At 36.6% G+C, this 13,807-nt stretch overlaps 1 protein-coding gene across 1 annotated transcript in view; it reads right to left on the bottom strand.

The window, feature by feature from the left end:
• The window catches only part of LOC117419554 (transmembrane protein 178B-like), a 111,219-nt gene that overhangs the window by 57,809 nt on the left and 39,603 nt on the right, over nt 1-13,807 (bottom strand). The window contains exon 3 of the mRNA XM_034032409.3: nt 10,107-10,220. Coding sequence (XP_033888300.3) covers nt 10,107-10,220 — 114 coding nt within the window. The remainder of the gene's footprint in view (nt 1-10,106; nt 10,221-13,807) is intronic.

The raw sequence follows: 13,807 nt of genomic DNA, 5'->3' as shown, positions 1-13,807 counted from the left end.
GAAAAATGATTAAGGATTTGTCCAAATGTTTGTCTTCTTGACTTGAACTACCTGCTGCAAGAATACAAATGGAAGTTGGAAATTAAGTGGGGATAAACATAAGGCAGAAGGATGGAGACACTTCTTCACACAGAGTGGTGAGGGGATGAAATGGGCTACCTAGTCATGTTGTTAAAGCAGAATCACTTGGATCCGTTAACACCCAAATTGACACTGTGAAATACGTGACCATAACCTTTGTGTTGCCATTGCTGTCGTCTGCGAATTGTTCTCGGGGTTTCTTCATGGACACACACTACTATTATGATAAGTCTATTTCAAACTTTTCTGTATGGGTGCCTATTCCATGCCATGCCATGCAAAAAAAGCTGGCCATTCTGAAGTTTATGTCCTAGGCAAAGTGCAATAAACTAATCACCTTCCTTCAGCCCACTGAGACACTGACTCTGGGATAAACTGAGGCTTAATCTGTCCATTTAAGATAATTATCTACTGCCAAGACTGAGAGATACAATCAATTCATTATTGGCTCTGCCTTCTGGGATTATAACAGCCCTATCACTCAATTACCTCAGCCTGGCACGAGAGGGATCGAGGAATGAGGGTGTGAAGAGAGAAAGCGTGTGAGGAGAAAGTCACAGTATAAATCAGGACAAATGTTTCAATGAGAAACACCTTTTGTGTTATAACAGTTACCACGGTTACATGGCTCACATGCCGCGTACCTGGATACTGGCTGTACTTGATCTGTATCCAGATTACAATTTCTATTAAATAACTTTTGCTTTCAGTATTCAGAATACACAGAGTGGTATATGAGATCTTCTGAATATTACATCTATGTAAAACCTCATTCAATGTTCTGGGATGAAAGTGCTGTCTCAGTGAACATGGCTCCCAATTGGGGTTTCAGTTGATTTTCAAAATAATATGATGATAATGCTTCTTTCATTTTGTATTAACCTGAAGAAACACTTTGCAAAACCAACTGCAGATATTGCACAGTTGTTCTAATACTGTAGGACACGTTCCAGACGTGTATGGTACCATAGTATTAGAATAAGTTAACAGCGGAATACATTGTGCTTTCAACATGTGAAAATCGTATCATTCTACCAATGGCTCTCTCCATTGTTTTTGCCCTTCCATTACCTATTGAATTGCTAGTGTATTGGTACTGTGACCTTCATTAGGTGTGTAGCTTCTGCAATATTAAGCAGATTGTTCTCCTCGTCAGGGCTGCCCTGGAGAATCAGGTATCTGAAGGTAGCGTTTATCACACAGACATTGAACCTGCAGTGCCTCGACACAGTCCCTGGTCCTCTCCTCCCTCATCTTTAACTTCTCTGTCTCCTCCTTTGCTTACCTTGGAATATGTTTAAAAAAAACAGTGCAATATATGACTGTCTTTGAGTGGTACAGTGTACTGCAGTTACCATACGTGTGGAAGCAATATATATATATATATATATACAGTATATTGCAGTGTCATTGTTGGCTCAGGACAACATAGTCAGGTAAGCTTAAACAGACTGGGGATTTATTTATTGTTAGTACAGATACAAACTATAAAACATGCCCTGCAGCTGGTCACTGCTAATCCTGGCTTCAGCTATCTAAACCCGTCTTTATTTATCTCAACCAGTCCCCAACTATATAAACCCGGGAAACCCCTCCCACTAGGTACAGCCCAGCCTATCAGGTTCCCAAAATAAACCTACGAGCAAACCCATGGGACTCAATACATTTCTTAACGAATAGTGTGTCCTCAATACTGTCCCATCCCCACATCTCATATCTGGCTTGGCATCATTGCCAACTGTTGTAGTTATGATTCTCCCTAAATGACCCACCTTGCCTGTGTTGATAGACTCCAATTAGCACAAATCTGTTACTGCCTATGTTACCTTACCAGGTAATGTAATCTAACCAGGGTCTGTGAAACCAGCTCTGCTGGTATTGGTACACAGGGAGTAGTGTATGTATACCTCTCAGATTGTTTAATAGCCTGTAATCTCTTTGCTAAGTAATATTACATCTGGTAACCCAGTTATGTCAGTTTTACAATAAAAAAGACATTAATCTTTGGCCAGGATCCCAGAGGAGTGTTTGATCCAGCTTGCTATCCACCTGCCACGTGCTTGTGATTTTGTCTTTTCTGAGTGGTTTGGCACCAAGAAAGTGAGAGCTCATGATGCCTGACTGGCGCGTTCTTGTTATGACAACTCAAAAAAAAACAGGTATGCATACTTTTTTTATATTACTAATCTGCTTTGCTTGTTTATTTCAAAATGTCAAACTAATAGCACAAGCACTGCTATTTGTTACCTGATGAAACCAGCACCAGGGCGGAAAAAAATCTGAATAAATGAAATCCAGTGCTACCCTGTTATAACGCGGTTGTCGAGGTCCATAACTGGAGACCTCGTTATTTGTGTTTTGCTTTAACGAACACTGGCATTTTTGTTCCCAAAATGATTTACAATGGCCAAATTAATATTGGAAAATGAAGGAAGGAGACGCACACAATTTGCAGGTACTCGAATCCACGGTTTATTGGGACGATTGTTCCTGACCCCTGTCAGACTGGGCCACTGCAAAAATAACAAACAGTCACATTTACAAAGCAGCTTGTCTGATTCAGCTGTCAGCTCTGTCCGCTTTGATGTGGGCTTTCATGTCCCCGCCTACCCGGGAGTCAATCAATCCCAGCTGAAGCAAGCTTACCGCTTCCCTACTTACACACACACACACACACACACATACACACACACACACGCACACACACACATATACAGGGTCTGTAGACCAGTCGTGTAACAGTATAAATCCCAGGTCGTTACAATATATACAGTATAATAGAAACTGCTATTCCACCAGTTTAAAGTTTACACCACTCTTATTTAAATTGTATATTTTTTATAATAAATGCAGTAATTAAATAACACAGAATCCAAGGATGTTTGTACACACTTATATTGTTTCGTACTTGTTTTGTAACATTAACAGTTTTTTACTTTTAGAAAAAAAAATACAGTGCAAGCAGGGGAGCTTTATCAGTACTATATGTCCCAGTTTCAACTTAACACTAGAACGACCGTGTTTATAGGCATACCTAGAACAACCATTTGACCGGCATATTAAAAACAACATAAATATTATAATGAAAGGACAAACAATTGAATATAAGTCGTCGTTTTATTCAGGAAAGTCATATAAAGCATCAACACAACGAAACATTGTAAATAAACTGACATTTGAACAGAAATGTGTTTATATAGAGACCTATTACATAAAGCGCAACCTCAAAAAACAGTAAAAAATTAAATAAACAAATATTTGAAAATAAATTTGTGTATATACAGGTATATCGTATACATACAAAACTGTACAACTGAAACGATGGAAATAAATATATATATATATATATATATATATATATATATATATATATATATATATATATATATATATATATATATATATATATTTTTTTTTTTTAAATAAATGGGTTTGTATTGCCTACATAACAAAGCGCATATACGCAACCAAAGCTATATGTTTATATACAGACATACTATAATCGAAATTACATGAATATGTAAACATTTGAACAGAATGGGCTTAATTTACAATTGTTTACAAAGTCTAAGTGCTGGCACAAATCACATAGAACCTGCGCTTTTCAAAATATGCAGTGCACTTACTGCAGACTGACTTTGGGCATTTGGCACAGCTGTCAACAGTAACCCAGGCTTCTGGCACCAAATGTTCCACGGGCACATAGTAGTACAATGAAAGCTTCTAATTCCTCCAAGGGCATTGACCACGGATCATGTTGGTGTCCAGTCTGCTTGAGAGCCAGATTGTCATTGTCTGTATGTGCTGCCACTGAATTAATGTTTGGTAAAAGCAGTAATTCCAAACACTGCTTTGCTGTCCTGCGTCTTAGATGTATTGGTGTAACAATGAATTTCTTAGAAAAACGTGTGACTTAGTAACCAGTGCAGACAGACAGCCTGGCGCTGTGAGCTGTCAAGGCTGATTGATGGGCCATCAGGAGGCTCATTGAAACAATAGAAATGTTAACAGACCGCTCACTTGAGGAATGCAGACTGATATAATCAAACTTCAATACATGGCTTCAAGTCCTGACTGATGAATACAAATAATAATAATATGTTTTATATGTATCAGTCAATTTGACCGCTCCTAGTCAGAACAGGTATGACAGTATTTTATCTCGCTAATTTTTGCAGCTACACAATTCTTTATTTGTCAGGGTAATTAGTACATATATTTAGGAAAGTACATATATTCAGCAGTGTGGAGTAGTGGTTAGGGCTCTGGACTCTTGACCGGAGGGTTGTGGGTTCAATCCCCAGTGGGGGACACTGCTGTTGTACCCTTGAGCAAGGTACTTTACCTAGATTGCTCCAGTAAAAACCCAACTGTATAAATGGCTAATTGTATGTAAAAATAATGTGATATCTGTATAATGTGAAATAATGTATAATGTGACATCTTGTAACAATTGTAAGTCGCCCTGGATAAGGGCGTCTGCTAAGAAATAAATAATAATAGGAAAAGTCAGAAGAACACAGCTCCATATCTTAAACACATGCACCGCAATTTAAATTTAAATTCCAAAAACGGTCAAAATGACCGCTTTGGTCGTTCTAGTGTTAAATGGGTTTAAATACAGCAATGTAAAACAACAATAAAACCCAACATTTGTGAGTCAAATTGCATTATGGGGGAAATGGGAGCCACAACCTTACTGTGTTATAACCGATTCCACACTATAAGGGGTTGCTTTATAACAAGGTAGCACTATAAATTGTTCAGAACTGTTGGCAGATACAGTAGGTCTGTGTCCTGTTAAGTTACAACATTTATAGTTTAGTACATATTAGCTGCGTTTTAACTTTTCAAAAAGTAATTCCCAAAAGTAATGGAGTCACAATATCCCATCTGCCTGTAGAGCAAAGCAAATCCTCAACAAATTTTCTAAAGTGCACAGACTGAGAGGATTGCGTAGATCCAACTTCAGGAAAGTAACAGCGCTGAATATCCTTTCAGTTTCAGCATTGAATACTGGAAGGATCAGAAGTTTCAAAGTCACACTAGCAAGCTTGGGCACCAAGTTACTCCCTGCACAAATAACACCAGTATGTTGGGAAAAATGGCTTTGTAATCCTCTTTATAGGCTTCCTGCCATTTGCTAGAATGGGCGAACTAATTGTAGGTTTCGCGGACTTGAAAATAAGTGTTCTGGGGAAGCACTTCCAATGCATGTCTAAGCGAAGTGTTATGAATGGCAAACACACTTAGGGCCTCATTTATGAAAGGGCACTAAATGTGGAGTTAGCGCACATGTAAAGTAGTGAGCCTAACATGTTCGATAAATCTAAATTTACTGCCCCATTTACTTACGGAGAATGCATTAATTTACATGCACAATATTTGGCTAATTTACATACCATACCATGCACACTACATGTATTGTGAGCGATAATGTGCATGATAATGTCAGAGACTTACCCGTGACCACCGTGATATCAAAAGCACCAGCAGTCCAGGCGTATCTTTTGGTCAGTAGCTTATTGTGAAGGTGGTGGATTACATTGACTGAAAATGAGCGATCAACAGACACAGCACTCAGCAGCAAGACAGGCAGAGGCAAAGTAAAGTGAAACTGCACTGCTTACCTTTTAATGTAAACATGTATTCCTTGTCTGATGCAAAAAAAAAAAGCCTTTTTCCTTTAATGCATACGGCCCACCCAATAGTTTCTAAAATTTACTTTATTGTTTCGGAATTCTTCTATAAAACAACCCACCTCTTTAATATAACACGTGTATTCAACAAGTGCAGTCTGCATTGTATGAGTGACATTCCCATTAAGCCAATCGCAGAGATAGTAAAATAGCCAATCAAATAGCACACAGGATCTGTTTCCTCATGCACACAGCACACCTAATTTGTATTAGGATAGTGAAGCAAAGGCTTGTTTTAAATTATTTATTTTACTTTGTGTAAAATTCAAAATCAGTAGCCACAAGTAGTTGGAGATGTCACGGAAGCGAAAGGTGGAGGCGGAACACAGAAGATTCTAAAATCATTAGCCAGATGATTATTTGTTCACTGAATAATTGATGGCAAGGCAATACGTCTGATTTGCAGTGCAACGGTTGCAGTTATGAAAGATTATTACATACAACGTCACTATGACATGCTGCGCAAAGCAACATATTTTGAGTTTACTGGAAATGAAAGAAGCTATGGAGTCTCGACTAAAGGTTTTTTTCTGAAAATGAGAAGAAAAAATGAAAGTGCTGTGGATGCCATGAACAACACAACCACAGAAAAGGACTTTTTTTAAACTTCAAGAAGCCATGGAAAGTGCAGAAATACCTTTGGAAGGAACTGGGATTACAATAGAGGGTGCACCATATCTGACTGGACAAAAGAGAGGACTGGCTAGCAGAGTGCTGGAAAAAAATTTAAGAAAGAAAAGTACAATTTTCTTACACTGCATTCTGCATCAACAGGCATTATGTGGAAACGTTGTAGAATTAGAACATGTAATGAGCATTGTTATCAAGTGTACAGAAAAGAAGTCAAGTGTCTGGACAGAAGTCATAAAAAGGTACATTTCATAGCGGTGCTGTTTACTATTTTGCATTTTCACAACTTGTCAGTATTTTTTTTCAGTGCTGTTAAAAATTTTATATTTTGGAACATAAGTTAAATATTGAGACTTAGCATTATACATTTTTTTTGTTTACTGTTTGAGATTTCCAATTAAATAAAATACTTTTCTATTTTCCCATTATATTAAATTTGTGATACTGAGTTTTTTTGTCAGTGTTCTAGGAAAGCTGCTTCTAGTTACAGCTGCCTATTTCTGTACTATAAAATACATTAAGTAATATGTTACTTAATTTATTGAAACCGTACCTGCATACTTATTGATGACTAGGAATCGTGCAGTGGGGGTAATGTGTTTTGAGTAGTAAATTTCCTACATACAATTTATATAGACATTTTCACATACATTGCAATGTGTCTGTATGTATATAGATATTTTTCAGGCCAGAAAAATAGTGCGTCTATCATTGGTAAAGAACTGGTTCCCATATTCTCTAATAAATTATCACTTTAATGCACACACTAAAATTAATGTCCTTTAGTAAATACCATGTGAATGCAGCTCATCTCCTTATTCTGAGCTGGATGCTCATTTAAAAACATTATCATGCATTACCATACAAATCACATATTCATTCTGATTACCATAGTATGGCACAATAAAATTAGTATGCACTATAATATGCCAACTGTTCCGCGCGACAATGAATAAAATTGCAATAGTAAATACATAAGTCATTAACATGCACAGTAATTGTCGCGCACCATAATGTTTAGCGCCCTTTGGTAAATTAGGCCCTTAATTGGTATGAGATTGTGTGCATCTTTCTTTAACAAAGAAAGGAGAGAATGGTTCTTACTGACCATAACACTAGCTCCATCACTGACAATCCCAACAAGATTCTTGATATCCAGTCCAACAGATCGCAGATACTAGGTCAGTACCATTAGCAGCTGCATCCGTAACAGGCAGCATTGTCAGAAACCATGTTGCTACCGGTATGTTAGACTCTATGGAGTGGTACCTTATAACACACAGCAGTTTCTTGCTGCTCATATCAGTAGTTTCATCTACTAACAGACAAAAGGGATCCTGTCCGCTATCTTTCAGGAGTATTCCTTGGAATGTAGGTCCCAAAGCATCTTTAATTAGCTCTGTGCAGTTGGTATGACCCATTCTCATTTGCAATGCAATTTCTGAATCTGAGAAGCAGTTTTTACAGATTGGCAGCAGGTGGTCAAGGAAGTGACATCAGTGAGTGAACAGCAATGTAAGTTGCAAGAACACCACTGAAATGCCCACTGGTTCCTATATATCTGTCCAAAGTTGACATGTTCGGAGCATGTACCCTTTTATGCTTGTCGGTTTCCTTGTGATACTAGGTCACTGTGGTGGGCTCGCATAGTTTGTTTGCAGTAATGGCAAGAAGCTCTTTTATCATTGCCAGGTACTTTAAACTGCACATCTTCTGTATTTTTGTGCTTATTTAGACCACTCCACCATTTTGAATAATATTTAACAGTAATGTTTAACTAACTGTTTTACAATTTTATATTGACTTTGTAAACTTTGTCCAAAATCTTGCTCCAACCCATTTAAGCTTCACTAAATGGCTGACAACACCACCCCCTTTCTCTATCGATTCTGCGCGATGATAGACAGCACGTGCTAAATACAATTTTCAGAGATTCTAATTTAAAAAAAAAAAAAAAAATTTTATTCCTTTTTAACTGGTGACAAATACAAATAATGTATTTAGTTTTATTTCATAATAAACAAGAACCCCGCTCAAATGCATCCTGTGTCAATCATGTGTAAGAATATCCATATTATTAACCAATCCTGATGTAAAATATAGGTGGGTTCACCCTTTTCTGGAACCGGATTTGCTGAATACTTACTAAGTGTCAGAAATGAAGGTAGGTGGGGGCAATTAACTATGGAATTGTGGTGATTGAAGTCCTGTGCTGGCGACTTCTGCATGTACTGTATTGTAATTGAAAGGAAAAAGCATGCATGATAAAAAAATAGCCAAACCGACAAAGACAATATTTACCAGCTAGATGTTTTAAAAACAAGCCACATTTGGCTAGTAAACCACCAATCTGGCAGCCCTGAGTGTAAATGTTCTGAAAGCATTGTGTGGTAAACTCTACTAGTCTAGTCTATTAATAATAATAATAATGCTAATGAGAGGAACAAACCTGGAGTTGGTTAGTTTTGATTATCAAACCATATGTTATTAGGGGTTCTAATAACATATTTTACATTTTTCATTGTTCTGAGGTAAAAAATAAATAAATTAAAGGTTACATTTTGATTTAAAATAAATATTGATAGGCATGAAAGTTTACTTTTGTTGTGCTTATCTTTGTGTTGTGCACCATTCACTTTTTCTTGGATATATGCCTTACATCTGAAAAAGCTTTATGAGAACGTTTGTAATTCAATACGATAATTCCAGTTGTGTCCTACAACTTCAAGATTTGGTATGAATTACATTTTAAACAACATTGAATTAAAACTGTGCTTTTTTTTAAATCCATGTTTTTAAATCCATGCTTCTTTTTCTGTGATGATTTCTGGTTCTTTTGAATCACTTAGAAACAATTGCTAGAACTAACGTTGGAATTACCTTACAACTCGTTTTATGTGTAACGCTGTGGCTTTATGGTAGGGGTAATATGTCAGAGGTTATTCGTGTTGGCCCCGCCCAGTCCTCCATGGTTCTGAGGCTGATTAATCAATAATTGATCGCCATGTGAGCCTCAAATAAACATTCATTGATCGATTAATCGCCCTGGTGCCCTATTTGGAGCTATACGTATATATTGTATTACTAGCACATGCATGTCTTCAGATGTATTTGATGGCTTTGTGAAGTCTACACATTTGTTTTCCTTCTTGCTTTTGAATCTTGCTGTGTATAATAATGTGCATATTTTCTGTTGAAGGCTTCTGTGAAGAGCCTACACATTTATACTTTTGTTTTTGAATAATAGTGTTCTCAAAGATTGATTATTACCAGTCTGACATTTGATTAGGACATTGGTTGCTGATTTCACTTCTGGCTTCTTAGTACCTTAAATATGATAAGGTATTCCATCTTGAGATACTTCTGCCAAGTCTCTGCACATGTTGGCAATGTTGTAACACATTAGGCCACAGGGGATGTTTCACATTTCACATATATTTACAAACTCACAGTATTATTTTGATACTTTATAAACCAATCTTGAATCAAATAACTTGCACTGCATGTCGTTTAAGAAGGGCTTTACCTCAAGCCCTCTACCTGTATTACTGTATTATTGTTTAATTCTAGCGTATTCTGGATTGGTTTGGTTGGTTTCCGACCAGCATCCCGGGACGTTCTTTAGACATCCCAGCATTTCACAACACTCCAGCCTTGAAACCAGCAGGGTAGCAACTAAAAGTATGCTGGACTTACGTAAAGAGTGCCACTCGTCCTGTCGAATGGTCTTGGTGATGTTGTAGGAGAGGTTTTTGGGGATTGTGGCAGAAGAGTAGTGGTACTTCATGTAAGAGCATCTCTCGATGGAACCTGCACACACAGAAGAAGTTGTTTTAGAGGTTTAAGTAAAATGCTCAAGAAGTCCATTCAGAACATGAAATAAGAAGTCCTGTATTGTGATTTATGTGTTAAGGGCTACCTCTTATAATTAAGAGTGCTTTCTCATCTATTATATAAGGCCTGCTAAGGCAAAAGAGGATAAAGGATGCTAACACTGTATGTAAAGAAACATTTTAAAAAGCCAGTTAAACCAGTACTGATTGAAAACTTTTTTTATAACTGTTACATATCTACAGCTTCTTGTCTTTTGGTTTCTTCAGACTACTGTAGCTGTTCTTGACCAAAGAATCAATATAAGGTTATTTTTGTTTAATTCAAAGTTAGTTGTTTACCCTTTGCCATTCATATTACAATAAGGCATTTATATGTTTAGAATTGTAATTATGTGGACATGACAACATTCTTAACAGATGTATAAGTGTAGTTGCTACTGATATGATCCCATGGAAGCATAATTATAAGATAAATTGTAGTACAAAAGTAAACTGCATTTTTGTGGTGATTTGTATGTTGTTGTCTTCATTTTCCTAAAAGATACTTTTGAAAGAGGATATTCATACAATTTTAACATGCACAAGTGAGATGTGGTCTCTTTTGTTGTTTGGCCACGTGGGCAAAACAGAGTACCATAGACCTAACAAGGAAAAGAGAAGTAAAGGTTAAGAAATACAAGTGAAATAGTAATTAAAAGTATAGGCCTAGAAGAAGACTGTAACAACCCACTACCATCCGGCAACTCCACATCACACTGAAAAGCACTCAAGCTAGTGCTCCAAAACAGCCTCGCTCCCTGAGGTGAGCGGAGAGAAGTGCTGTTTTCCTTGCACTCATGTGGAACGCGGTTTAATAATAGACAGTGTATTTCAGTAACAGGTGTATCGTTGCCAGAGATATAAATAACACACTATAGGTGTCTGTATCATAGAGAAGGGGTCGTCATGACACCTGCACAACTATAAACCTAGTTTCCTAAAGCATAAACAAGCAGGGTCTGTTCAATTGATCTAAACGGTGGGAGATCTAACCCCCCCCCCCCCCCCCCCAAAAAACCCCCCCCCAAAAAAACAATATAGTAACTGGTATAAGTTTTAATGGTGATATTTAGTTCAGTCACAATTTATATCAATTGAATAGACTGCATTGATTTCAGTCATTCAGGCTGTCGGGTGTTTTTCACAGTGTGAGGAACACCTTCTTGAAACAAATGAGATGAGAAATTCATACAGAAAGCTAAATTTTAATATACAGAATGTATTCCATACATACTTATCCTTGTACAACTGCTTTATTGGGTAAAAGTAGTTTTAATTTTGAAATAATTTTGAATATTCTTTTGAAATGTAAACAAATATTAAAATATTCTTTCATTTTGAGTTCGCTAGAAAACAGTATCTTTTGTACCATATTACAATAGAAACCTCTCTGGAGTAAAATACACCTGGTACACCATCAAATGACCTATTCAAGAAAGCAGAATACACTCTTTTGTACACTAGAATGTGTGTTCTTTATTGTCCGACCTCATTGATGCATTGGCTTCCTTTGCAGATACCTTTTTGATAGTCATTTATAAATTCTCTTACATGTCATTTTTGTGAATGCATTTCAAGCCTTGTTTGTTTGAATATTTGGCACAATACTGTCTGCTTGGGAATCAGGTTGTTGGGAATTTGAGATACAGCAAAAACAGATTTGTAGACACAATGAGGGTCCTTGAGTACATCTTAGAGCATGCAATAGTTTACGACTGTAAGTCGCCCTAGATAAGGGCGTCTGCTAAGAAATAAATAATAATAATAGGCTGCATGAAGAAAAGAAGCCCATACTCCTTTATTAATTTAACTATAGAAACAGTGTCGGAACCTTTCACTTTACATTACCCACTTACAAAACTAGATCCGATGGAAACAAGTCTACGATGGCGCAGGGTTGAGAGTTTGGATCACGGAGATCCAATGGATGACTCTTGATCTGGCTCTGTAGATTTAGAGATCAAGTATCCCAATTAATTGTGCGGTAGTGCACAGTCATATGATCACTAAGAGCCAATCGGAACACTTTGTCTGTCCATGACGTTATAGTAAATGTGTTAAAAACATACAACATGTTTAATGAGTACAAAAATATGGAAGTCTTAGTTTTAGTGTTGTCTGGTTAAACCATTTCATTTTCTATGCTAATATTTACTCAGATTTCTAGTTCTTATAAACCAAACTTGTTTGGGGTTAATTTTTTTTCTTTTGCGAAAGATATATATATTTTTATATGGCTATTTAGGAAGTCCCTGGCCAACCGTATGGCTTTTTCAGCCAGAACAGTTAGACATAGATAATTAAAACAGAGCCCTGGTAGTTAAGGAATGCCAATTGAAGGAAGACATCATTTTTCAATGGTGAGTAGTTGAAATACACTTCAATCCAAATCTGGACCATTTATTATACAGAACATGTCATTTTCATGTAGTTATCCCGATAGGAGGATGCCTGCACACTTACATTTTTAGCTGTCGCATGTTTATTAATTAGCATGACTTCTTGAGGATATCAGAATGAGGTCATTGTGACTTAAACATGATTTGTGGCTTGTGCTTGATTACACTAATTCAACTTAAATCATTAGGACTGTTCTGAATTTGGTCAACGTTTGCATGGGCAGTTAAGTTATGGAATATACTATCCATGAAGATCAACATCAAACCGCAAGAGAAAAGCATTCAGGGTCACTCATTTTTTTTTTATAATGCCTTATATAACTTATTACATTTTCTTCAACAGCTTATGTTTCTTCTCCCGATATCAAATTTAAGTGTGATAAGTTTTTTTTTTCTGCTGACATTTCTTGCAATGCATTCTCAGAAAAACCCAATAACGGCAGTTACTGCTTAAAAATACATGCACCTCACAAATACAGTTTTGTGTCCTTTTCTGAGATTTGAATGCTATTGCTGAGTGTCAGGTCTTATTATGTCAATCTTGACAGCGGATACTGCATTAGCACTGTCCTGTGAGACTCAGATTTCACAGAAAGAAAGCTGCCATCAACACAAGCACTCCCACATTCTTATCTCACCAACAGGGTCTTAGCATTCCCAACACAGAAGGTTTTATTCATTTATAAATACATTCTTCACATCAAACACAGCATTTATTTATATTGCTGTAAAAATAAGCAAAAATAACAGAGACTCCCATTGCTAGTTATTGTTAGAAAAATACTTTATATTTTCCATAGTTGTCGATGTGAAAACAAAATGTCATACAAAGAATTTACCTAAAAAAAAAACAAATTTAAATAAAACAGGTTTAATGGTGTAAGTTGCACTTCCTGAAGGGGTTTAGAAAATGTACCACCCTTAATTAAGATGCAAACTAAGATACACCTAAAAATATAAAATATCTGTTCGGCCTTGTAGCTGAGCAATTACTCTTTCACATTTTAATTTTTCAAAAAGTTTTTGAAGCTTCACTTTTCTAAGCATTTATACAGGAATCAATTGAAATAATTTGATGCTACAACGCTTGGCCGAGAGTAAATACCTTGTGCTGATTACAAATCTG

Source organism: Acipenser ruthenus, chromosome 14, assembly GCF_902713425.1.
Source record: "Acipenser ruthenus chromosome 14, fAciRut3.2 maternal haplotype, whole genome shotgun sequence".
NCBI lineage: Eukaryota > Metazoa > Chordata > Actinopteri > Acipenseriformes > Acipenseridae > Acipenser > Acipenser ruthenus.
This window is presented reverse-complemented; position numbering and strand designations above follow the sequence as displayed.